This window comes from Amblyomma mixtum, chromosome 2 (assembly GCF_055824585.1).
Source record: "Amblyomma mixtum isolate Tamu chromosome 2, ASM5582458v1, whole genome shotgun sequence".
Lineage (NCBI taxonomy): Eukaryota > Metazoa > Arthropoda > Arachnida > Ixodida > Ixodidae > Amblyomma > Amblyomma mixtum.
Window position 1 is genome coordinate 275,934,641 of NC_143013.1, and position 27,638 is coordinate 275,962,278.

Sequence of the window (27,638 nt, forward strand, 5' to 3'; positions counted from 1 at the left end):
CTACTTCGTGGAAGCGACTCAGCCTTCACTTGGACCGCTGCTGCGGATTCAAGCTTCAAACTACTGAAGTCCATGTTGACGTCATGTGACGTGCTGCATTTTTTTGATCCTGCCCTTCCCGTGGTCGTAACGACTGACGCTTCCGGATATGGCCTTGGGGCAGTGCTTCAGCAAGACAACGGCCATTCCCTGCAAACTGTTGCGTTTGCCTCCCGTACCTTGACACCCCAAGAAAGAAAGTACTCTGTTGGTGAACGTGAAGCCCTAGCTTGCGTTTGGGCGTGCGAACGGTGGCACGTGTATTTGTGGGGCCGGCCTTTTGTTCTACGCACCGACCACAGTGCACTTGTCACTTTGCTGTCGACGAAAGGAACGGGTCATCGGCCGTTGCGAATTTCACGTTGGTCGGCTCGCCTGTTGTGCTACAACTACACTGTAGAGTACCGCAAAGGCAATGACAACTCTGTTGCGGACGCTCTGTCTTGCCTTCCCTTACCGACCTCATCATGCAGTGAGCCCAGTGAGTTCGACTCCAGTGACGACGATTTCGTCTGCCTGCTATCGCCAGCCGTAACTCTACAAGAGCTACAAGAGGCAACCATCAGCGACGCGGCACTTGCTCAAGACATTCAGTTTACATCTGCGACATGGCCGGACAAGAAATCCCTACCGGAGAACCTCAGGCCATACTATCTCCTGCGCTCGGAGCTGTCCGTCGTGCAGGGCGTCTTGTACCGAGGTGATAGGCTCGTCGTTCCCGAAAATTTGCGACGACGCCTCATGGACATCGCGCACGAGTCACACCCCGGAATAAGCCGCACGAAAAGTCGACTGCGAGAGCTCTACTGGTGGCCGCGAATGGACGAGCACGTCGAAGAAATGGTACGGACTTGCGTCGTTTGCCAGTCCTGTGACAAATCGGCTCGTCCGGTGGCAGCTCCTCTGCAACCTGTCGCCTTCCCAGAAAAACCTTGGGATAAGGTTGCCATTGATATCGTGGGGCCTTTCGATCAAGCTTCCAGTGGCTGCCGCTTCGCGATTACTCTAATGGATTATTATAGTAAGTGGCCAGAGGTTTTCTTCGCTGATGCCATCACAACTCAAACCGTTCAAGAATTCCTGCTTGACCTCTTTGCTCGTGAGGGTTACCCTCAAGAGATTGTTTCTGACCACGGACCTCAATTCTCATCGATGGCCATGCAAACTTTCCTCCGCGAACGGGGGATACGCCATTGCTACTCTTCAGTGTACCATCCCCAAGCTAATGGACTCGTGGAACGATTCAATCGAGTGCTTAAGTCCTATATTCAGCTGGCTCTGTGCGAGCGACGCGACCTACGTACAGCTATTGTGGACTACCTCGGTGTCTACCGCTGTACGCCCCATGCCACGACAGGAATTGCACCAGCCATCCTACTTCATGGCCGGTTGCCCCGCACAAGACTGAACGTCGTAGGACTGCCGGATCAGTGCTTCTCAACGGATCCGACAAAAGCTCTTAAGCTTTTGCGGCAGAGGCTTCAGGAGAAGAAAGCGCAGTACAAGCTTTATGCGGACCAGCGCAGTGGCGCCAAGTGTCGTGATTTTCAGATTGGTCAGTACGTGCGTGTTCGCAAACCAACTGTGCGAGGCAAACTGTCAGCTCGATTTTCGGAGCCTCGGAAGGTTGTGGAGCAGCGTGGACCTGCATCTTATCTGCTGGATGATGGGCGAGTGTGGCACTCGTCCAAGTTTTCTGCGGTTCGCCCAGAAGTAGTTCAGCAGCAACTGTCCTCCCCAGCTCCAGCGGCGCTTTTCGCTGATATTTCGCCGCCTATCGACGGCAACAGAATGTCGCCGCCCAGTCCACAGTCCGGAACCGTGGTCCGGGGTTCTTCTTCGGACGCGCCTTCAGTCCATCTGATGCCAGCCGCTCAAGTTAGCTGCCCGGGCCCTTCATCGCACCTGGTTTCGCCAGCTCCGGAATCGGCAGCCCCCTCGTGTAGTACATCCACAGCGGCAACTGCGGCTTCACTTCCTGCGCCGCCTCGCCGAAGTACTCGCAAAAAGAAGCGGCCCGCATGGTTCAAAGACTATCACATCCGCTAGACATTATTTTTTTTAAGTGCGGCGGAAATGTGATAAAGATGAAGTGTGGCAAGTGCGCTGCACGCACTCGCGCGCACGGGAGTAGAGAAGACGACGAAGTAGGAGAATACAGATCGGCTCGACCGTATGCTACGTGTACTGTTTCATTGCTAATTATCATTACTACGATACAACAATGATCAATCAGTTAGACAGGCAGAGCAGAACGGTGGGGCTAAGAATTAACATGCAGAAAACCAAAGTAATGTTCAACAGCCTAGCAAGGGAACAGCAGTTCGCAATTGGTAGCGAGGTGCTGGAAGTAGTAAGAGAATATGTCTACTTAGGGCAGGTAATGACCGCAGATCCGGATCATGAGAGGGAAATAACTAGAAGAATAAGAATGGGGTGGAGCGCATATGGCAGGTTCTCTCAGATCATGAATGGTAGCTTACCAATATCCCTGAAGAGAAAAGTATACAACAGCTGTATCCTACTGGTACTCACCTATGGGGCAGAAACATGGAGGCTAACAAAGAGGGTTCAGCTTAAGTTAAGAACAACGCAGCGAGCTATGGAAAGGAAAATGATAGGTGTAACGTTAAGAGATCGGAAGAGGGCGGAGTGGGTGAGGGAACAAACGCGGGTTAATGCATCTTAGTTGAAATCAAGAGGAAGAAATGGGCTTGGGCAGGGCATGTAATGCGAAGGCAAGATAACCGCTGGTCCTTAAGGGTAACGGAGTGGATTCCAAGAGAAAGCAAACGTAGCAGGGGACGGCAGAAAGTTAGGTGGGCGGATGAGATTAAGAAGTTTGCGGGGATACAGTGGCGGCAACTGACAAAGGACAAGGTTAATTGGAGAGACATGGGAGAGGCCTTTGCCCTGCAGTGGGTGTAGTCAGGCTGCTGCTGCTGATGATGATGGTCCACTTGGATGACTAGGGATTCAAACTGGTGAGTTATCGGAAGCAAAGAACGGTCGGGAATCCGGTGATAGTTTCGCCCACAGAGAAAGGGATTGATTTAAGGTAACAAAACCCTATCATGCTGTTCGCGGCCATTCAGTTACCGCTAGGATCAGCTACGGTTCGCAGCCGATTCACCATGCAAGAGACTCTTCATTTGGATATCTCAACAGAAGATTTAGATTGACATCCTTCAGAAGTGCTGTTAGATTGATGGCGTAAGAGTTCAATTCAATTCAATTCAAGTTTATTTGCATCTATACATGTACAGATGACGGGAGTGCAGACAAAAAGCCAAATGGATTTGGCTTGACGGGGTCTGTACCCCCTACAGAAATGGCACTATGCACAATAAAGTGAACGCAAAGATACAATAATGGATAAACGAAAAAAAAAGCATTAGTGAACATTCTATAACATTCTATGCTATAATAGAAATACATACGGCCAAAAAAATATCAATGATAGAATGCTGAAAGGATTTAAATAGCAGAAAGCATAAAGCATAAAATTATACAAATAAAATAGCTTTGAAATTCACAAACATAAATAATAAGTTACTAACAAGCAAAGAAAATTGGTTAGACATCCATGGCGTCAGTGTATACTACAGCAAAGCAAACAAAACAAAAAAACGAATCCACAATGAGCCCATAAAAGGAGAGATACGTTGTTACTAAGTTTCTAATGAGTTTAACAAAGATGGCAGTGTGTGGCGTAACATTTGTTGACCGTAGTTAGTGCGCGTTTTAGGAACGTACCATGTTTCTCTGTTCCGTGTGTTGTAAATGTTAGAACTCATTGTCAATAGAGATAAATGCTCGAAGAATTTGGTGTTCTGTTTTTTCGCAGCAGTGAAACGCTTGAGTAAAATACTACGATATACGGAGGTGACCGGCTGTAAGTTAAGGGCACTGAAAAGAGGCTGCGTATGAGCGTCATATGAGGAATTAGCGATAGCGCGCACTGCTTTCTTCTGCAAAAGATAAATCTTTGTGATGTTAGACACCGTGGTGTTTCCCCACACTAAATGGCAGTAATTCAGATGGGACAGGAAGAGACAGTTGTAAAGCAGCTTTTTCACGCTCAAGGGAAGAAAAAATCGAAGTTTCGTTAGTATTCTCACAACACGAGCGATTTTGTTAGCAACTGAGTCTGTACAAAGATTCCAAAGTAAGTTCTCTTGAAATACGACCCCGAGGCACTTAATGGATGGCACAATGTTGATAACCGAGGAACCCATTTGCAAATGGCCGTCAATGTGGACATTTTTGTTTTTAGGTTGAAAAAGTACAGCCTTTGTCTTGCTTTTATTTATAGACAGTGAATTCAATGAACTCCATCGATTTAGTTCGCTTAAAGCAGCGTTCGCAAGAGCCAACAGGTCCCTTGCACAACCAGATGTAAAAAACAGACTAGTGTCGTCAGCGTATATGATGAATTTGGCAGTGGTGTCAATATTTATTATGTCGTTAATGTAAATATTAAATAACAATGGTCCACGAATGCTTCCTTGAGGTACACCAGAATGAATGGGAAAGTTATCTGAAAGACAGTTATTTATTGAAACCCTCTGACACCTGAACTGCAGATAGCTTTTGATTAAGCTAAGGAATGGGCCCCTGAAACCATAAATTTCAAGTTTTGTTAGCAGTGTGGTGTGATTAATTGTGTCAAAGGCCTTTGAAAAATCGATGAAAACGCCTAGTGTCACAAAATTTTGCTCAAATGCTTGTAATATTAGTTCCTTTTGTGTTAGTAGAGCTAACTCTGTCGAACGACCCTTTCGGAAACCGAACTGACAGTCAGTAAGGATATTGTGTTTTTCGCAGAAAGCGGTCATTCTGAGTGTTATTAATTTTTCTAGGCATTTTGAAAATACAGGTAAAATGGATATTGGTCTGTAGTTAGACATGTTGTTTCTATCACCGGCTATGAAGAGCACTGTAACCCTTGCGAGTTGCATGCGCTTAGGAAATATACTGTTTACAAAGCACAAATTATACACATGCTCAAGAACTGGACATATCAGATCTAAAACGTGTTTTACGGGGCGTATTTGCAGGTCATCAATATCGCAGCTTTTACTGTTTCGCAGAGCGGCGAACGTGAGACAAATTTCTTCGGCGCTAGTTGGATGCAGAAAAGCCCTATCGCAAGTTTTGGAATTGACGTACTCTGCGGAGTGAGCATCGTGCAAACTATTCACTAGGGACACAAAATAATTATTAAAAGCGTTTGCTAAATGCGCGCCTGATGAAAGTTCCCCATTAATGATCAATTCTCGTACGCCCTCTGGATGCTGACGTCCAATGTTAAGCACTGCGCTAAGGTTTCTCCACGTGATGTCCGTCCGCTTTATAGCTTCAGGATCAAACAGCCTATGAAGGTAATCTTTCTTAGCTTGTCCGAGGGTTGCAGTTAACTTATTCCGAAATTTCTTAAATTCGGATAGATGGCACGTGTCTCTTGTGTCCAAAAAACGTTTGAATACAGCATCTTTTTGCTTGATTAGTTTCATAAGTGCACTGGTTATCCAAGGTTTTCTAGCTTTTCTAGGCTTCAGTGTTTTAGGGTGAAAAGATTCCGAGTAAGCCTTTTTGAAAAGACACAGAAATGACTCGTACGCGGCGTCTACGTCAGACTGATTGTACACGTCGAGCCAATTTATTTTTGATATTCTTGTATGGAAATCCTCGAGTGTATCTGGATTAATATCTTGGATAGTGATCGGGGGACACTGCTTTGGCTCTTTACTCGAGACATACGATTCCAAGAGAAGAGATACTGGCAAATGATCGCTAATATGAGCGCTGATTACTCCGAAGTTAATAGTTCGAGATTCAGTGTTTATAATGAAAACATCAAGCAAACTTTCACAGTCCTTGCTAATGCGAGTTGGAGCAGTAATTGTGTTGAAACATCATTAGCTTCTAAAAGTCGAGTGAAATCAGTACTCAGCTGCGTTTCGTTCAACATGTTAATATTTATATCGCCGCCCAAGACGAGTTCGTACCTGTTTTCATTTATCCAGGATAAGAAGTTTTCCATAAATGTGAAAAAGTTTGCAACGTTCCCGCCTGGAGGGCGATATAAAACAGAAAATATGCTTTTGTTGTGAACGACAGTCAAGGTTTCAAAGTCCGCTGTGACCGCCGTAAACTCGTCGATTTTTTCACACTGAAAATTCTCCCTGGCCATGAAAAGTACGCCTCCACCGTTCCTGACTGAGCGATTTAAGTAGCGTCTTGTGTAACCTGGGATCTGTATAACTTCGTGGTCGTGTCGGTACCGTGTTTCACAAAGCATAATAAGATCAAATGAGAAGCCAAAACATGAAAACAAGGCACACAACTCATCAGACTTATTGCGCGCTGATTGAGTGTTCAACAGGAAGAAAGATGTGCATGGCTTTTCATGATAAATTTTAGTCACATCCGCAGGGTTCACCGATTTGCCAGCCATTGACGGGAATGGCTCTTGGCAAATTGCTCGGAATCCTAGTTCCTCACTTCATCTTATCGACGTCCGCAACGCAAGATATGCGCAGCACATTCGACGTGTCTGTCTTGCGCGCGAAAATTTTGCCGCCCTTTGTCCACGTGTACTTCCATTCTTTTGATTTCTTCCGCTCCACAACTTGTCCAAGAAATTTCTTCAAGGCGGGGCAAAGGTGCTCATTAATAAATACCAGGGGAGAACTGGAACCATCAGCACTCTGGTAACCAAAATCAGAGGTGTAAATTCGATTTTTCCTGGCCTTTTCAATCACCGCTTCCCGTTTCGCACGAGAGCGGAACTGCACGACAATGTTAGGGCATCCTTTGTCTTTCCTTGGCACATGATGGCACGTTTCTACATCGGAATCAGAAATGGGTTCGCTTATGACGTCTCCTAGTTTGCTCAAGATTGAAGGTACGTTCTCGTCGTCGCTGACCGGAACGCCTTTAATCTCAATGTTCCGGTTCCTCGAGTACTGTTCTTGGTTTGTCACCCGGTCTTCAAAATCAGATAGTTGTTGTTTCAGTCCTGTGCATTCCTGTGATAGTTCGGCATTTTCTTTCTTTAGCGCTGAGTTTTGCTTTTCTAGTTTTGCGCAGCGCTCAGCCATAGCATCAAACTGTTCACTAAAGAAATCAACGGATTTTTTCAGTTCTTTGTATTCCTTTCGAAGCTCTTCTCTAGTGCACTGCGCATATCTCGCATTTCCTGTTTAAAATCTTTCAACAGCTTTGTCACTTCAGTAGGCATTTCAAATTAGCAGTTCAGCAAACACGTACAAGAGCTTGGCAGCAGCGGCAGGAAGAAAAAAAAAATAAAAATTGGTTACAAATGATTGCACAAACCTGTGTGTAAGATGCGCAGATTTAGTCAACCGGTCGGTACAGCCGCTGCTGCCAAATGACGATCAGCTGCGAGGTGCAGTCCTTTTGTAGTCGGTGCCTCTTTACGGCAGCCAATCCTGGTCCACGGCTCACTGACGTCACACTGGAGGCCACGACAGTTTATAGATCAGCGGCGATACGTGCGATAGTCGGAGATGCGGCACGTGCAACGGTGATCCGCCGAAGATGCAGACCAAAGCCACCGGGAAAGCGGGTGGTGTCCTGTGTGTAAGATGCGCAGATTTAGTGAACCGGTCGGTACAGCCGCTGCTGCCAAATGACGATCAGCTGCGAGGTGCAGTCCTTTTGTAGTCGGTGCCTCTTTATGGCAGCCAATCGTGGTCCACGGCTCGCTGACGTCACACTGGAGGCCACGACAGTTTATAGATGAGCGGCGATACGTGCGATAGTCGGAGATGCGGCAAAGTCTGATTGACCCACTCATAAAGAACACCAGTGTTATTAAGGGTGTGCCATAGTGGTACTGAGAAAGCGACCTTGACTACTTGAAACCGCAAGTTGTGGTTCACGTAGGACGACGGATGCGTCGTATCAGGGAAAGGAATGGGCAGAGAAACCTACCAACTCTATTGTGATGACATTCGCTCCTAACACAGAGTGCCCAGCAAACGGGGATCTAGGATTCAAAATACATGCAGTCACCGAGTTCACCGAAACCCCGGTGTTTTCGATGCCAGCAGTTTGGGAATGTGGGCAAAGTAAGGGCTGGGCGGAGGCGCCCACGATTTTAAAGCTTGAAAAGCAGATTTTGCTTGTGCCAACGGCAGTGGTGACGATCAAGCGAGTGTTTGTCGCTGGCCTTTCCGTGTGAGTGCCCTACACCGTCAATTGCCCTTCATTACTGGACCAAAACCCAAACGACTGAGAAGCCTGTGCCCGGAGGTGACGAGTTCCCGGCGTTGGAGTCGAATTTTCCCGTTGCGTCAACAGGCAGTTTCCCTAACAGACATGATTCCAGCAAGATGTCAAGGCCCACTGCGTGCGAGCCGTTTGTTCAAGCAACAACAGCAAAAAGTGTCATGCACCTGAGCGACCAGATCACAGCCAGATTCGACGGCAGGGAGCACTCTCCCATGTCTCACAAGTGACTTGAAAATCAGCTCTAGTAGCCAAGAGTGTGTCCCAGACCCCATATTTTATCGACATTGTGAGTCAGTGCGTGGCGCAAAATAAGGGGCTCAGAAATGAAGGTATGTCCGACCTTCTACGCGTTTTGTTTTCAAGGCGTGTGCTCATATGTTCCAGCGATGCCGTCTCGCTCCTTGAAGAGCTTCCTGCAGCTGGGCTTTCCTTTGAATCTATGATTATCGCCTTCGCAGCGAGCTTCTTTTCCCTCTAACATGGCTAGTGTTGAACCTCACGGAAGCTCACGGAAGCTTAATGAATCTAAAAAAATCTAAAAGTGCTGTTGCAATAGAGTTGCGCAGGGATTCTAAGTCGGTTAGTTGAAGTGAAACTATTCTTGATTGAGATTTGTGTTCCAGTATTGGCCCTCTCGGAAGCTGGCCTGCCAAGCGAGAGATCTTTTACTCTATATGTCGCCCATAAAAACTGCAGCAAAAAGCATTAAGCCTTTTCCAGCAGGAAGTGCCGCGCTTTACATATGCCGGGAGATTCGACATGTTTCTTTGAACGTAGCTGATCTTTGAGGATACAGCTCGCGGCTTTCGAACTCTTTCTGTTGCATCTGAGTACAGAGGGCAAAACATATGTCTAGAACGCCCGAACTGTGTGTTCCGCAGCTCCCAAAACCGCTGCGGCCAGGAAGACAAAAAATTACGACGAAATACTATGAGCTTAACTGCGCATGCTTACATCCAGACCATTTCAAACCAAATAGTACCGCTAGATATCGCGCATTCAGCCCGAAACACGCCCAGAACGTGTTCTAGGCAAGCGTTTTGCCCTCTGTACATGTCTCCGCGGAGGCAGGTAGCATTAGATTTGTTCCTTCAGCAGTTTTGTGACCGCTGCCCAGCTCCTCGAATTACATGCGGGGATTTCAACGCCCCTCATTCCGTCTGGGGTGACAGGAACACGGATTCCCGCGGACGCAAACTCGTCGACGTCAATGACAGTTTTGACCTGTGGGTTGCCAATCACGGAAGCCCCAGTTTCTTCTGATCTCCAGCCTCAGCCACAGCTATAGACCTGACGTACGTTGCATTCACTTGACGTACGGGTGATTGGTAAACAGCAGAAAACCGCATGGGAAGTGACCGTTACCCGATTTTTGTGTTTGCTGCCGACTTTAGAATGCGTGGCTCTAGAATCTGCCTTGTTGTCAACTTGGACAAGTACAGAAAGCACCTAGCAAGGGTTTTCGTTGATGTCTATTGACAAAATGATTTCTAGTAAGATGGTAGCAACTCCGCGGTCAAGCTACCTCACCATTTTTCGGCCTTGGATTTAAAAGTTATGAAACTTTGCACAGCGCGCAGAAGGGCGGAGCGACAACTCAGCGCGGAAAAAGTACGACAGAGCCTTAAAGACAGCCTTCAATAGGCTGAATTCGGCCATTCGGCGATACAAGAACAATATCTGCAGGCCGAAATCGGTCTCATTTTGTGCTAGCTTGATTGTATTCTCATCGATGACGAAAATATCGTGAGCCTTTGGTTATCTTGCTGCAGAACCTCGCCCTTGGAAGCCTTTCGAAGCTCTTGCATTACGCAAGCAGGAACCTCTCGCGTGCTTGATAGAGGATTGTGCCGATGCGTTTGTACGTACAAATTTTGGAATTGACATCTGTCTCCTACGTGCTTCCAGCACTCCTATCATGGACGCCGCCCCGTTCACGGGTACAGAGCTCCAGACGGCACTCAGTGTCCTGCGGCGCAGGTGTACACAAGGTGTCGACGGAATCACCAAACAAATGCTGCGGAACGTGCCTCTGGAACACAGAAAGCAGCTCTTAAACTACTCCAGTCGACTTTGGGAGACTGGTGACGTTCCTCCGTTATGGAAGGTGGCTTGTGTTGTTCCAGTGCTGAAGCCCGGCAAAGAGATGATGGACCTGGCTTCGTATCGTCCTATGCCACTGACATCCTATGCGGCTGAGCTTATGAAGAAGCTGGCAAGTGAACGGTTATCGTGGTGGCTCGCAGACATCAAGACACTGCCACAATGTATTACTGGCTTCCGCCAAGGTTTAAGTGCGCAAGACAGCGTCTTGGACTTGGTGAGGCACATTAAACATCAGAGTGCTTTCGGCCTTCTCACACAAGGCATTTTCCTTGACGTCGCAAAGGTTTATGATAGTGTCCTTCAGAGCTCAATATTGAATAATTTGCAAGACATAGGCGTACAGGGTCTTCTGCTAAGATTCATTCACTCATTTGTCTGCGATCGTGCAATTCGAGTACGGTTAGGGAGTACCATAAGGGCTGTACCGCGAAGTGTGCCTCAGGGAAGTGCTCTTTCCCCAGCGCTTTTTAAAGTTGTTATGGCTGGTCTTCCCGAATCAGTGCAGAAAAATTGCAGGCATGCGCGTATTTTCATATACGCCGACGACATCTGTCTTTCGTTTACCGGCTACCAGTACAAGCGATTTTCCTTGGTAGCTCGACAAGCCCAACTATCGGTACTAGACCACCTTCAAGGTGTGGGATTGTCTGGAAAAATCCGGCTTCTTCCTGTTTCCAGGTATAGGAACACGTTATGCACGGTTGAATGTAGGTCTTGGTCACTCTTGCATTCGGCAACTATGCCACATGCGCTTTTTCGGCGTCATTGTTGATTCTAGTCTAAAATGACGACGAGCTGTGGAGTTGTCTCACTTCTTTTTTTTTCAATTCAATTTCATTTTATTCCGAATTTTTTTAGAGAAAATACAAAACAATTTTTGGACCCGTAGCCAACGGCTAGTTCGGCTCCAAGTACACAAAATACGTAAAAGCAAATTAAAAAACCGCGGGCTTAATAGAATAGCTTAAACGTACAAAAAAGATTAAAAGCAAAGGAGTCTAAATAGCACTAGTAGATGACATTCGTCAAGACAAAGAAGAAAGAAAATAGCTTTGAGAAATTGACATGCAAAGATAACTTTCGGGCATGGAGTGTCAGTACAAACTATCGTGTCACATACAAAGTACATAACAACAAAAACTATAACGAAAAAATAATTTCAGGTTAAATCAGTTATTTCAGAAAAGTGTTTTTTAAACATACCAGCAAAATTGTGTGAGTTTTTCAGAGACATGTGTATCGCGTTTCAGATCTTTACCCCAGCAGACTGCACTAAACGCACACCATATACATTGCGGATGGGAGGGAGGTTGAAATTGCCGAAAAAGAGGTTTCTAGTGGACCGATGCAAGGGATGAAGTATTGATGCATGAAAAGGGCGGCTGTGTCTTACTATGCTCTGAACACATAGATTTTTAATTGGTACAATAAATAAAATAGAAGAGTCATTGACTCAGAATAACGGTTTGCTGTGCTGAAAATGGTTAGGCATATTTATTATTCTTAAAGGGCCACTGCCCAGGGTCGGGACATTTTTGAAAAACAAGCCCACTGCATAGATGAGGCATCGAAGATAACCTATGCAAAATACTAGAGCCATGCGCGCCCCGAAAAGCTGCGAAAATTCAAATCAAAGCCCGCTCGTTCTTTCCTTCAACAAAAACGGCCCGCCCCACTACTCTGAACCCCGTTGACGTCATGGGGGGCTACTTTCGCTAAAGGCACTCCATTGGTGCACCGTTCTGACTGACGGGATAAGGTTGGGCGTAGCCTTGGCGTCGCGTCGTCTGCACAACGCTTTCCGCAGCGCCTTCTGTTCTGGCTCATGCCTACAAACCCGCATAAAGGAACAAAAAAAAAACTGCGGAGGGAGCGCGCGGCGACAGCCTTGAACCCTAGCCATAAAAAGTAAAAAAATAGTAAAACTGAGGGAGTTGGTTCGCCCCCCCCCCCCCGCCGTGATCACGTCACGAGACGCTCTGCGTGCGCGCTCCCTTCTCAGTTTTTTTTTTCTTCTATGCAAGCCCCCTAAAACAAGGTTTTAATTAGTAGTGCAGCAGAGCCTTTCCCTCGCTCGCCCACTTGACCGCTCCGCACAGACACCGCTTATCCTTCGTGCATCTTGCGTACGCCTTGACTCCAATGAACGACATGGGCTTCGGAGCGGAGAAAAGACACAAACACACAGAACACAAACACACATGAAGAAAAGCAAACGGGCGGTTGCCGGGCCCGCACTTCGCCGTGTGTTTCGAACAGAACCGACTTCCGCCCCTCCGCTCGTGAAGTGGTGGGGAGGCCTAAAAAAAAATGAAAAGGTGGCTCGCTAACTGGGAATGACAAACAGATGTATGAAAGGATGCGCTCGCTAACAAGTCTAGGTGGTCGAGCCGATCGCGCCTCTCGATCGTTCAGTGTGCGCGCCCGCACCGCCCCCCGCCCCCCCTCCCCTCGAACAGACCCAGCAACAAAAACCAAGAAAAGAATTTTATTGAAGGCGGGGCCATGACGTAGCCCTGTGACGCACTCTGTGCACAGACACCACGCCTCCGGCTTACATCGGAGAAGGAAGGGGTGATTTTGCCTTGCCGAGCCTACTCGACGAGGAGCGGGAGAGAAAAATTTCGAGGACGGAATGGAAGGAGAGGAGGCTCGCTCAGAGTGAGGTAGAGAGTGTTTGCGACCATGGGGTGGGCAGGGGCCCTTTATGCACGCTTTTGCAGGCGGATAATAGGATCTAAATACGTATAGTAAGTTCCACCCTATGCTTCGACACAGTATGATAGATGGCTTTCAATGAAGGCAAAATAAAGCATACGTAGGGTGTCCACCCCCCCCTTCCCCCCCCCCCCTCCTTAGGACCGCCACTGGCAGCAACCGATCACACAAACCGAGAGAACCTTCATGAAGAAGGAAAGTACGACGGTAAGCTTGAAAAAGTTGTTTGGCACTCAGATGGGGTTGCAGCCGCTTGTCTATGGCGAGACAATATAAATGTGCATGTCCTTTAAGACATAAACATATATGAGTTATTATAACTTGCATGAACCCGAGCAAATCACATAAGTGTCCACGAAACTAACGAACCGGCTTGTGGTAGGAGTTACAGGCTCAGAACCAGTAGCATCCAACAACAGTAGATGGATGAGTGGTGTGGACTATTTTGACCCTATTATCGACGCAGCGCGAAACACCAGGACAAGACGAGCACATGGAACTTACAACTTACTTAGTTACTAACAACAGTTGTAAATTCAGCCCTGTGTTCGCGTGCTCGTCTTTTTCTCGAGTTTCGTCGATGATGTCCAACCAAGTAACTTCCACTTTGTCATTTTGATCTGCGATGCAACACCTCTCAGTCCTATCGCCATTCGGAGAGGGGCTGGTTCGGCAATTCTATTTCATACTAGATGCCGCAGCAGGGCATGAGTTTCATCAGTAGCGGTATGCTAGCCTCAAATAATATAGTTACGTGCTTTTTCGCCTGCTTTTGGGATGTCAATCCACCAGCGACAAAATATCCAGAAAAAAAATTGTGCCTCTCCCGTAACCGAGAGTAGAGTAAGCAAGAAATGTTTACCGGCCTAACACAGGCTCCATTGCTCGGCTTAAGCAGCTGTGACGGTGGCGGCATTGAAATCCAGGACGATGCAGAAGCGTACGCGGACACGACGAGACGCAGGCCTGACAAGAATGTATAGACCAGATTTTTTTACCCTCGCACGCAGGCTGCGGGCGCGCTCCTACTCTCGACACCAGTCGCCATCTGTCGGCGCGCGCGGCCCGAGGGACTGCGGGTCGCGCCGGCGCCGCGCGTAGAACGCATGTTTACGTGTTCGCTTCTGCCATTGCTGTGCTCCATCAGATAACCTATGAGGGTGTGTGCTGTGCGTCACTACTCACATTTTCCCTCTTCCAGACAGTACTGCGGTTATCTTGTGCGCAGTTACTCGTTAACGTGACATCCGGGGGTAGTCGACCAGGTAGTGTACGGACTGGAAACCGGCACTTTTAAGCAGATTTCTGCTCTGTCGTGTCGTTTGTTGTCGCCTTTTACGTGCGATATCATCTATGATAATTTTATGCATCAGAATGTAGATCTATTGATTTGACTCAGTGGAGTAGTAACTGGATAGGCGAGCTGCAGACTGAAGGTTGTCCCGACGGAGCGCGTGTTTTCGATCACCAGTACGTGTTCGGCATCCTTCCGCTGAGCTTGCTCTTGTTCCCATTAAACACATTTCATGCACAGGATTGTAAGCACGACCGCTACCGATTTCAGCTGCTTTTTCCGCACGCATGTCAGAGATATCAGGGGGGTAAAGGTTTATCTATAGTATCTTTCTGCTGCTGGTATCTACCTTAGTTTGGTTTGGTTTGGTTTATTAAGGTTTTACGTCCCAAAGTGACTCAGGCTATGTGGGACGCCGTAGTGAAGGACTCCAGAAATTTCGACCACCTGGAGTTCTTTAACGTGCACTGACATCGCACAGTACACGGGCCTCTAGAATTTCGCCTCCATCGAAATTCGGCCACCGCGGCCGGGATCGAACCCGCGTCTTTTGTGCCGGAGCCGAGAGCCGTAACCACTGAGCCACCGCAGCGGTGCGGTATCTCCCTTATTCATAGAAAAATATGCGCGATTTCATTACATTTCCACACTTAGCCAAACGGCTACGCAACGCTCTGACACGCGGCGAGAGCTCCTGAATAAAATAACGCGACTTCGGACCTCAAAATTAGTGAAAGCTGGATTAGCAGCTCATATCTATTCAAGCTTCGATAAATTAAGCGAAAGCACGTTTTTATGCACCAGGTTGCAGAAACCATGACAAAATTTGTTTTCTGTTGGCGCTGCGACTCAGTTGAGCTCACAGCGGTAATTTGTTGACAACTGGCGCGGCGACAAGAAAGCCCTGTTTGTGGAAGGGGGAGGGGGGGGGCTTTATGGCCGGCTGGCAGGAAGGAATAAGAGTGCATGGAAATTGGAACTGCATGCTAGCCGCACACCTAATGCTTGATATTGAACAAAAAGTTTCTTTTCGGTGGAGCACCAAGACGGAATTCGATATAAGCACGAGCGCGTTCTAAGCGCCGGCACAATTAGCCTCAATGTCAAACTAAATGTCATTAAAACGCGTCTATGTTATCGCTGTGATAACGTAAATACTTCCTGCAACACAGCCACGCAGCGGAAGTATGCTCGACAATGTTTTTTTAGCGCCCGAAGCGCGGCTATATGCACGCGCGGCCGCGGAACTGCCGCAGCCCCGCAGTCCCCAAAGAAACGCCCGCACCGCGGCGCGCCAGTCGGTGCAAAATGGCCGCGCCCGGGAAAGGCTCAAAATTCTGGTCTATATTATCTATATGCAGCGCGTTCGAATACTCCGCGATCGTGTATACATCTGCCTGCCAGAGGGGGAAAGGGCATGAAGGCCCTGCGGCCGGTCTTTTACATGCGTTAGTGTAGGACCGCAGCGCCATCCTTGGGGAGCGCGCGAAAGCAGTTTTTCAGCAGCCGAAAGCCCTTCTCGCCCTGGAGCTCCCCTCTTTCTCTAAGCGGCCTTCTCTCAAAGCCCCTAACAGATCACGTATGACAATGAAGTGTATTGTGGCATGTATGTGCTTTTTGCACGCGTTATTAGAAATCGGAAATTATAATTCCGTGCATTATCAAATGCACAGCTCGACTGATATCTTGATAAACATTGAGAAGACACTGGCAGCAGTTATTTTTTGCGACTCGTTTGGAGAGCAACCGGCGCTTGTATGCCGGTCCCGTAGGAGGGCTTAGAGAGTCTCGTTGAATCTCGTTAAGTCTCGTACGGTGCCCGGATGTTCTCGTTTCAGAGCCCGGATGAGTGGAAATCAGTGCCCGGATGAGTGGAATTCAGTGCCCGGATGATGGCTCTCGGTCTCGGCGTGACGTCACCACACTGCCGACAACGGGAGCTAAAAGCATTTCATGCTTCAAACGCAAAGATAATAGCGCGTTCATGAACAACAAAAGAGCAAACCGGACGGAAAGGAAATGATGGGCGTCTTAAACGAAATGCGCTTCATCGGCCGTGAATATAACACACAGCGAGGCCTATCAAGGTGTAGATGCCCTGGTTGCTGCGTGTGGGAGAATGAAGCACGCACATATTACAACCGAAAAACTTGTCTTGTATGGTATAAGCGAGAAATAAGGAATGGAAAATGAGTGCTCGTGCTGTTGTACGCTCTTTATTGTCCCGTCTTGATTTTGTGTGGTTCAGCCGCCTTCAACCTAGAGAGAAATAGTGGCGCCCCCATCTATGTAAGTTTTTTAAACAGCGCTTCACTGAACACCGGAATGCCGGAGAGTGTGAATTTCAAATTTGGCTTGGCAGGAAATATTGACTCAGCTGCTAGAAGAAGGCAACGGCGCAATGATTTCCATTTTGCACAGCTAAATCAGTTTGATAGTACGTTTTTTACTACTATCTGAAATTTCATTGCAAATAAACAAGTGGCAGCTGGCGCCTATAAACCGTGAAATCATTTCTAGGAGTCTGCATTAGGAAATCTGTGTAATGAAACGGAATCCATATTTTGAGTCAATTGTAAGCAAATCTAAATAAGAAGTTCCCACTTCCTGATATGCCTGCGGTGCATGAAGGATGTGTCTCTGCGTAATATTTAGCAAGTCTATCACGAAAGCTCCTTACAAAGCGACGGGGATAGCGTGCACTGTTTTTTTTCTACCTCCACTTTCTTTTGCGCCTCCTTGCCACAGCCGGCACTTAGGTTAAAGGCTCCTGTTTATTTTTTTTCAAAAAGCCATTAAGGGGCCTTGAAAGGTCCCTGGAGTACCCTTATTCTCGATATACTAGAAAAATCAACTTGCCCAGCTGCCGATATGAAGGCGAGGGCGCGAACAGTTGATGGAGTTTGTCCAACCCCCGTGCTATGTAATGCTGCGATGGGGACGCTATTTACTGTCGATGTTAAATTAATCAAATATGAAGTGAGCTGCTCGCCTAAAGTGATCACATGAAACACTGACCATTACAAAAAGACAGTAAAAAGAGACTCACCCCCATTTCTCCGAACTTATGGCACGGGGGGTGGGGGTGACAGAACGCAAAGCAGCATCCATTCCTAAAAGAACATTGCATTCGCGCTGAAGACATCGATGCTGAAGACTTATATGCGAGCATGCAAACCTACATACCGTACCCACGTATAGGCTGAAATCTTTGAACAGAACTCTCTAATCACTACAATAGCACGGCGAAGAGCCGGCTGTACTCCATTTCATGCGTAACAAGCAGTGTTGTGGAAGCTACGCAAAAAGTCCATCTTCAGAAGCCTATCGACCTGCCACATATCACTCAAGCTTCTCCAAGCCTTGGTGAGAGCTGGGACTAAAACAAAGAGCAATATAAAACATCGTGCTAAGCATTGCAGATTATGACCAAAGTTATCAGGCGTTCAGTTACTGGGTTTTCTGATGTAATGTGCACTGATGGCGAGCTATTTTTTGGCTGCGGATAAAGACAAAACGAATAAGCGAGAAAGGCTCGTATCACTCCAAGTCATGTCACTATTACTCCTCGAGGTCTTTTTGATCGGCAGGACGGAAACTTGTTAAAAGGAAAAAGGAAGTGCAGGGAGTTGCAATCATGGTACATAATCTTTATCACGACGAGCAGTGCTTTTGTCTACTTTGGACATGATGCAAACTACTTTTCAGGTGTGGACGTTGCCAGCCCGTACAAACGCGCTAGCTTTGGCAACGTTGTGCGGTATATATGAAACGGTGTAATTGAGCTGAAAAAAGGGAGCGATAACGACACCTGCGATGCTGTTGCAGAAAATATTTAATTTTGCCCTGTTTCAAGCATTCGAAAACTGTGCGACTTGCTGCCCCTATACTACGCAAGGGTTTCACGAATGGTTTTTCCTTTTTTATTTTTTTTTTCAAGAAAGCAGCGCAAAACGTTGTCTGGTAACTGCGCATAATAATCAAGGATTTGGAGAAAGTTTTCTAGCGCCACGGAACCGAATATTTTGTTTCAGTGGGTGATTTGGATTTAGGTCCTGAGTTTTGATTGGACCGTGGCAGATCTCTTGCTCCTGCAGTTTCGAAGAGTCGCTTCCTAATCGGCGCTTGGAATAGGTCATAAGGAAGATAGACATAAGGTCAGAGTTCCACTGCATCAATACCGCATAGAACACGCACTTTTGATGCAGCGTCATAAAATGAAACTTCTCTCAATTACTTGGCCGCGAGTCGACCATTCTCGGGAGCATTTGACCGTTGTCTGCAGCATTTCAACGAGCTGTCATCTTGAGCGCGAAGGCTCCGAAATTGAGTATGTGATTTAGATCTAGTCTAAAAGTTTTTCATATACCGAGCAGAGAAGCGGTAGCTACACTTCGGTGATGAATTCCTCACAGCGCCCCGTAACTCCGGTCGGTCTGATAGTACGCTGGCATCTAGTGGCTTTAACAGTTCATGAATGCAAAATTCAGACCCTTTTTTTCGGTTCTAGAAGTTTGGAGGAAGACATACAGGACGTGTCGACCCATACGAGAGCAGAAGCGGTAGTTTAAGGTACGAGATAAAAGTCTAATTTGGAGTGTTCAAACACCGAAATATTTCATTTATAAATTCCAACATACTACAACACGCCAGGAGAGTGGCCGCCAGAGGTGCAAAGAACAGCAGATAGAGAAGAATCGTGTTTTACATCAAACAGGCTATCCTAGAATATGGTTCATTGTTCCAAATAACTGCTTGTGTTATTTTGTGCGATTGGACGGTCGTCATGTGCACTAGTGGTCCATACTTTTAAACAAGAGGACTTTTGCAGTATGTTTAACTTAAAGCAACCATAATGTGCGGCTTTTTTCCTGTACAGATTGCAATACTAAACCGGAGAGAAAGAAGAGGATGTATGTTTTGAAAGCAGTGCGTGCAGGATACTTCATAAAGAATTGTGAACAAAAGCGATGCTAAACTATGAAACAAATAGCAAACGAAGTAAATCAGATTTGAAATGAACAAGAGGCATGGATAGAAGAAGTAACGACTGGTAAGCTATTTAAAGCGACTTCGCTACACCGAAATCGAAAAACAGGTGGTCGACGACCATTTGAAGAAAGATTTAGTGCTAGCAACACACTTGAAACTGTGCCACAAAAAATTGGAGGGGCGATTTCAGCTCCGCTTTAAGGGTATGACGCGATAGCTTAACTGGTTAATTCCCACATAAGCAGAATTAGTGATTGTCTACTTTGCATTCGTAGATCCCTGGGAATCCTCATACCCCTCCTAGCGCAGCGGTGCTGTAGTTCAGTGATGCGCCACTGCGCTGCTATGGCGCCTTGTGCGGCCCAGGTTGCTCTTCCTGAGCGACCAATCACTGAAGCAACTGCCACCTGCCACGGTGGGCAGTTTGCTCCAGGTTTTGATGACGTCGCAAGGTCACGTGACCTGGATGGCCCACCTGCCCACGTGCTGTACCAACCGAGCTACGGCGACGGCTTTCCAATTTTCTGTTTTAGCGAGTATTTATGGATAGTGCAGCCGAATCTTCAGCCTTGAGAGTGCTCGCACAGCTTCCGCCTTCACTGTTCGATCACGTTCCTACGTGGCACTTGCGGTAATAGAAGATGTACTACGTCCGCGGCTATGGGTGAGGGTGGCGTTGGTGAACACTCTGGTGGCTCGATTGCGCTACAAATAAATACTCGCGAAAGCAGATTGAACCATCGCCGTAGGTCAGTTGGTAGAGCACCAGACGCGAAATTCGGAGGTCGCAGGTTTGTCCTACGGCATGTTATTTTTTCTTCTGCTTTCTGATCACTTTTATGATCAGTTTTACCTATTAATATCGCAATGATGAAGACCACAAATTATTAAAAAAAAAGCATCCCCTATGCTCCTTGGTTTCTGTGACTGTTGGTTTTCGTCATGCATGTCGCAAAGAACCCCTCTTTTTATTTCCCTTGTCTTTTCAATGTATCGACGGTGTTCATGGAGCACTATTTAATTATGCACTGTCTTTCATTTTGAGTTTTTTCAAAATCTTGTGCACAAAACAGGAAGAAACGCAGATCACATCTGTCCATCCGTGTTCTGGGCTGTCCATCCGTGTTCTCGCTGAATTTCGAAAGCTAAATAATGCAATTATGGCCACGGTATTAACCAACTAGCCCAATTTAAAGCACTGTTATGTATATACTCTGTTTAGTGCAAAGCAAAAGCATTGTGTACTTCGAGCCACCCTCTCTGCTATCATGCCTTTTACGTAACGGATCATTTTCCGCTCTGCCATGCTTTCCTGAACTATGTTAGAAGAGTATAATAGCAAAGTTTCTTGCTTAAGAGATATCTGAGATAGTACTCACGTAAGCAGGCACAACAGAAGAAAAAAGACTAGCTTTTCCGCATTCATGAGTGGTGCTACGGAGGTGCTTGCTTTCTGCTGAACCACTATATCCCGTAAAGATAGCAAGGGGTATATATACTGCGTCATGACGTCACTATTTAAGCGAAGGATTCCACCCAGGTTTTGTATATCATTTTTCGCTTGCCTTGACGCCGATGGAGTGATGTTTGCTTTTGTCTGTCACTAAGGTGCCGTCAGAATTGTTGCCATGAAGTCATAAATTTCATAGACCCATACGCGTTTTTACACTTCAGAATTTTGATGGAAAAAAAATGAAAGTATGCCTGAGTGCTATGCGATGCCTCTGCATGTAAGAAGGCTCCAGCTGGTTTAACTTAATGCACAGCGCACCGTTATAGGGCCTGACATAGCACCGTTGTGCTTTTGAGGCACTAAACTCCGTATACTTCTACGACAGCAGTTGTGCTTTTTAACAAGAAATAAAAAACAAAACAAAACAAAACCAAAATAGAGTAATGAAAGTTAAAATTGATGGGAAACTAAAGAATGCATTCTTTCTCGATCGGCAATATGTATTTTTTTGTTATCTGGCACAGCTCACTGAGTGCAGGCGCGGTAGGTCTATTTTTTATGGTCACCGAGGCATTAGTAGGCGCTGACGTCCATCAGCGCCGTGATGAAAATTGAGAGAGAGCTTTTAATGCTTTCAATTTTATGTTGGCTAGCATTTTTCATTACTGATGTGGCTCTAAGAACTTCACAAATTCCATTTTTGATTCTCAAGAAAAAAAGAATAAATTAGGTCGGAATTTCAACTCTCCCTTCGGGAGAGTTGAAATCAAAAGTAGAAGATTGAGATGATGCTTTTCAAGAGCCGTTTACAAATGCGAACCGCTTGAACCGGTAATCTTGAAAGGACTGGAAGTCGCACTCGAGCTGCGAAGGTGGAATCTGCACTGCACGAGTGGAATCTGCCACCAAAACGTGAAATTTGCAGTTTTGCAGGTTTCGTTTCATTTCATTTCATTTCATTCATTGTTTCCTTAAAGGCCCGAAGGCATTAGGGGACATATTGGTTTACAACGGCTAAAATGATGAGACCATGCATAACAATAAAAAACAAACAACCATACAAATAAACATAACAGATGTTGTCGTGTCAGGGTTCCCCGGCAGGTGATACATCACTCATTAAAGATATATCAGACAATATTCGCTACAAAGAGCGCAGAAGCGATCAAGATCTATATGAGGTGAATTTTTATTTTCTCGCGGAAGATTGGTGTGGAACTATTTTAATGCTTGACAGAAAAATGCTGCACCTTGATTTTTCTTCATCCATACCTGTCTTCTGGAGGATACATTCCGTTCGCAGAAAATTTTTCATGAACTCATAGCTAATGAGCCTGATGCTCGGTGCTTCCGAGCAGCGTATGTCGTCTGTGACCGCTATTCATTCTCAAGATAGCCAGTTCAAACAGTTTGCATTGGTAAAATGTTCTTCAAAAGGAATGTCTCACTATTCCACTTTACACCTCAGCTCTTCTGAGTGGATACTTCATATACTGACTGAATTTATTACTGCATAAGCACTAATTCGAAAGGTACCAACCTCGAGAAAAATGGTCCTTTGTTTGTTCGCTTTGCCTGTTCCTATTTTCTGCTCGCCAGGCGCGAGTGCTCCGTCCCGCGGCTCTGTCTGCTCATTTTTGTCTTCTACGTAGCAAAATCCTTTTTTTTTTTTCACTGAATCGCATGTAGTAAAAGGAGACTGTGACCCTGTTATAGTATTTGTAGGAGAAACGCAAATTCAAGAGATGCCGCTTGCGAAATCATTAGGTCTGTTAATAGACTGCAAGGGCAACAACGCGGAAGTGATCAGGTGATTGCAGGCAACAACTGGGCAAGTGGCGAAAGTGCTTAGTAGGGTACCAAACCACAACACGGACTTAGAGAAAAAACGGGTAAAATTAATACAGGCTTTTATTGTGAGCAGGATCGCTTACAAAGCGCCATATCTGACATGGAAGATAAATAAGAAGAACAGTTTGCACGTCATAGTACGCAAAACATATAAAAGAGCACCTGGTATCCCGGTCAGCGCAGGAACAGAAAGATTACTACATATGGGCAGTAACAATGCTGTAAGTCAAATTATATACGGCTATCAGGAAGCAGGACAGGAAGGGACGTAATCGATGGACTATAGCTCCCATGCACTTGATCTACGGAGGGCAGAGAGGACTTGGGAGATCAGCTTAGAAGCAAGATCGAGGTGCACCCCATTCCGCGAAATATGAACACCGAATATCACAATGGGAAAGGCTAAACCGAACGCCACCAGGAGAACATTCGGCGCGATTGAATAGGCAATTTACGTGTACGCGGCCGGGCAGGTAGACGGGATATCATCGACAGCGTGCACGGATGGGAAAGGGAAATTGTTAATGGACATCAATTCGATGCCAGGGAATCATCCAGGCTGATGAAGCAGCGATAGCTTTGGCGATAGTTTCCAAGAAGGTCTCGTGTGTAATTATGGGTTCCCAGACTGCATTTCGTAACTATACAAGAGGAAGGACTGGTAAAAACGCATACAGAATACTCAGAACTAATGAAGGTAGAGTATATATCCACAGTCATATGTACTTCAGTACACTGCGCGGATGTTGGAATCACAGGCGCTCACGCTGCTGCCCGCGCGCTATTACCTCGGGTCCGCCAACATTCGCAGGGACATAATTATTCTGAACCACTATTAAGCTATAGGGATTTACTTCAACATTTCAGATTAATGATGAATGTATACGCCGAACCGAACAAAAATGGAAACAGAAAGCATAGGATAATTTTAAAGAAATTCCAATCGAATACCTATATGATTGAGTCAAATTAAGCTGTATGTTTCCAAATTTGCGCGATTCGCACTGTGCCTTCGGCGTAGTGGCTAACTTGTACGGCACGGTATGGGAATGCGAGAAAAACCAAGCTATATCAAGAATCAATAACCCAACCACAGAGGACTGGGATTCTGCGTATTTCAGCTCAGAGTCGGAATGCCAGCCTTCGCTGGTGAACCGGGCAACAGCGGCGGCAAAAACTAGTGGGCTCCTGGAATGAGGGTACACACAAATATTCTATGCATTAAATGTTTCTCTCTCTCTTTCTAATGTAGTAAACATTCTCTGTGATTTTTCCATCCAGCCGCCGTGGCGGCTCAGTGGTTATGGCGCTCAGCTGCTGACCGGAAAGACGGGGATTCGATCCCGGTCGCGGCGGTCGCATTTCGATGGAGGCGAAATTCTAGAGGCCCGTGTTCTGTGCGATGTCAGTGCAGGTTAAAGAACCCAAGGTGGTCGAAATTTCCTAAGCCCTTCAGTACGGCGTCCCTCATCGCCTGAGTCGCTTTAGGACATTAAAAACACATAAACAAACAACAAACAAGAAATTTCTTTCATCGTTCTTCTTCGGCGATCGGTCCATGAGCAACCGAGAGTGCAGAGGCCGATCGAGAGAACACGAGAAAAAGAAGATCACGTGAATGAGCCTTATCATTCTGCTATTCGCAAGAACTCGTAAAAGCCCAAAAAATAAGAATGTTATTAGCGACATACGAATTATATCATAACATATGGGTAATCTGGCATTTTATTGAGCTGCTAGTTATGTTTTCCCAGATGTATTCGTAGTATGACATAAGAACTGTCAAAGTGACAATGCTTTTGGAATTTGTTTTTGAAAATTGGGACAAGAAACTTGGATTGCAGTGCTTGACCATTTAAGGTGCGTTGTACACACGTCTGTACAGTACAGAGTCAATATTTGTGACAGTGTGCGCCCTGCAGAGCTGTAGTTCTCTTTATTATGAGTATGGTAATATTTATATTGCAAATGCGGTGTATTTTTCCTTGCGTAGCCAGCTCACTAAAAATTATCTCACAAACACATCAACTTAATTGCATGTGTTTAAAAATTGCCATGAAGCCTCACTTTACTATATTTAACTACGAAATAGGTTTGGTTGGGTTTGGTTTATGGGGTTTAACGTCCCAAAGCGACTCAGGCTATGAGAGACGCCGTAGTGGAGGGCTCCGGAAATTTCGACCACCTGGGGTTCTTTAACGTGCACTGACATCGCACAGTATACACGGCGCAGCTTCAGGATATTTTTTCGCTGGATTAATCCTCACTTTGCCCATTCGACAAAGGCAAGTGAATTATATAGCCAGTGAGTGATAACTTCCACAGCCATATTTTTTACGTGTCCATAAAAGTGTTCAAAGCAGAGTGGTGAACCTGATGTGTATGCTGCCCTCAAGTGGGCATCTGGTTATGCACGGAAGGGTGCGTATCTGCGAGTCACAGACTTTTTGTGTGGAGTTTTTTTGTTACTGATTTTTGTTTTAGAAAAAAAAAACTGCCCGGTGTGAATGAAAAAAGCATGCACAAAGATTTTTAAAATCATATCCGCCACCGTCCCGCATGTTTACTGCGGAGAAAATGGCAACTATTTGTCAAAACATGACTATTACGCAGCAGCAACCTTTATAGTGGTTTAAGCATATAAGATTCACAAACAATTGCGCACTTAATTAAGATCTTATCCAGACATCAGTGACACAAGCAGCAACACCGCGCGAAAGGCTTTCGCCTCACCGCACATTAGGTCAGCATAGTGCCCCCTCAATTTTTTTTACAGCCGCACTTTGGTTCCTCGCCGTGTGATGCGTGTTCAAGATACCTTGAACGGAATCTCCGAAGCCGGGATATCTGGACCCCTGACAGCGTAAAAAATCATCGTGCGGAGCAGATGTTAAATCACGGCAGTGGACATGCTGAGGAAGAGAGGTGCATTATCTACAGGCTGTCTTCCTTTTCAATGTATGCTTCCTGGACAATGCTGTCATACCACAGAGTAAGGCAATGCTGAATGAATAGAAACTCCTGCTAGTATTCAGGCCATCGACAGGGAAAGCCACGCGTCTTTAGCCTGGCACTAATTCAGCCGCGGCCGGGATCGAACCCGCGGCGGTTGAATTTCTTTAGAGGAGAAATTCTGGAGGCCCGTGTACTGTGCGATGTCAGTGCACGTTAAAGAACCCCAGGTGGTCGAAATTTCCGGAGCCCTCCACTACGGCGTCCCTCATAGCCTTAGTCGCTTTGGGACGTTAAACCCCATAAACCAAACCAAACCATAGGGGAACGCATACTTCTTTGTCATAAGAAGCCGCAAAGGTTGCCATGCACAAGCAAGCCGATCCCAAAGCAACCAACAAATTCTTTAAAAGTATTTGCCGCGGGGAATGAACTTAGATTTCGAGGAAAGCTATTCTCAGATCAGGAATTTTGTGCAGTAAGCAGCCAATGTTTAGAAATGTGTTTTTGACAGTTTATAAATGCTTGCTTCAAGTAGAGCTGAACATCAGTTTTCACGCATTAAACGACGTTACAGAAGTCTGAACCTTGAACTTTTATTGTTCAGTTCCCTTATGTATCTTCAGATGGTATGTATATCTCTCTGAGAAAAAAAAATGACGTTCAGTACTGTGATCGTTCAGTATCATCACGTAGATTCAGATTTTTTTGTCGATGATGTTGACAACAAAATGCATGCATTGATTTTGTATGCTCCACAGTGTTGCGTGTGTTGAGGTTGTGCCAAGCATTGAACGGCCGGTGCTTGAAAAGTCTTGAAGTTTAGAAAACAAACAGAGCCTTTCCTATTTTTTTTTCGGATTTCTTTCGCGTAGCATGCTACCTCATTGATCCTTGCAAAAAGGCCATGCTGGCTCTCCCCATCTTGAGCTTCTGGAATAATCACAAATTAATGGTCGTATGCTGCAATACTAAATCGTATTCTTTCTTCTAAATTATTCTTTCGGTGACATGGAGGGCCATTTTTAAACACCCATGGGATACGGAATATCGGATGCAGCATGTCTCATGATTGCTTCGATCCTTTGGTGCGCACCGCGAAGTGCGTGGCGGGGCCGTTGTGTGATCGATTACCAAGTTGTTGCCCATTGAGCCTCCCCCCTCACTTTCCCATTCCGCCAGCTTGATAGGCGAAACCACAAATTAGCATCAATGCGGAATTAGTGATTCTTGATCGATTTTGCCGAATTTTCCAAGTATGCTTTTTCTTTAATATATTTTGACGAAAAGGTGCCTACTGTTTTCTAACATGTGCAGGGTCTTCCTTTAGTTGCTTGTTTGCAATTTCGCGTGTTCGTACCTCTCACAGCGAAAGTGGTGGAGGTTTTTATGTTCAAATGCCACTTAGTTTCTTGCCCGACGATACAATATGTTTTTCCGCATGATTTGACGTAAAAGATATTTTGAATCAACCTATGCGATAAAGTTTTCAACTTTCCACGCTGTTTAGTTAAAAAATTGCCGAATGACCGTGCTCTCGGGCACTCGTCTGCCAGGATCTGTCTTTGAAGCCCTTTTTGACATGGTCACAACATTTATAATTTTTGTTTAACTAAACTGCTAACAGAGCTGCAAAATTTATAACAAGCGATGCTACAGGGAATCTATCACTTAAAACCATACGGCAAAATAGATTGTCGCATGGAAACAAAGGGAGTGCCACTTCAACCTGAAAACATCGACCACTCTCTCTGCCTTCTCGTTGGCTTCCTTGTGTATACGCCGACCCCTTAGAGATGTCGGCGCCAGAACAGCCGTGCCCTTCCTGCGGCGACAGTACCATTTTGAGCACGCGGCCATCTTGCAAGGCCACAACAAGAAATAAGTAAGAGAACAGACCTGAGGCTACAGCAGATCCAACAACTTCTTCTCATTCCTTCTCAATCACGCGAGTGTAACGCAAATATCAGC

General features: G+C 46.0%; 1 protein-coding gene across 1 annotated transcript in view; it reads left to right on the top strand.

Moving 5' to 3' along the window:
* The window catches only part of LOC149364076 (uncharacterized), a 110,813-nt gene that overhangs the window by 57,278 nt on the left and 25,897 nt on the right, over positions 1-27,638 (top strand). The window contains exon 4 of the mRNA XM_089568632.1: positions 513-882. Coding sequence (XP_089424758.1) covers positions 513-882 — 370 coding nt within the window. The remainder of the gene's footprint in view (positions 1-512; positions 883-27,638) is intronic.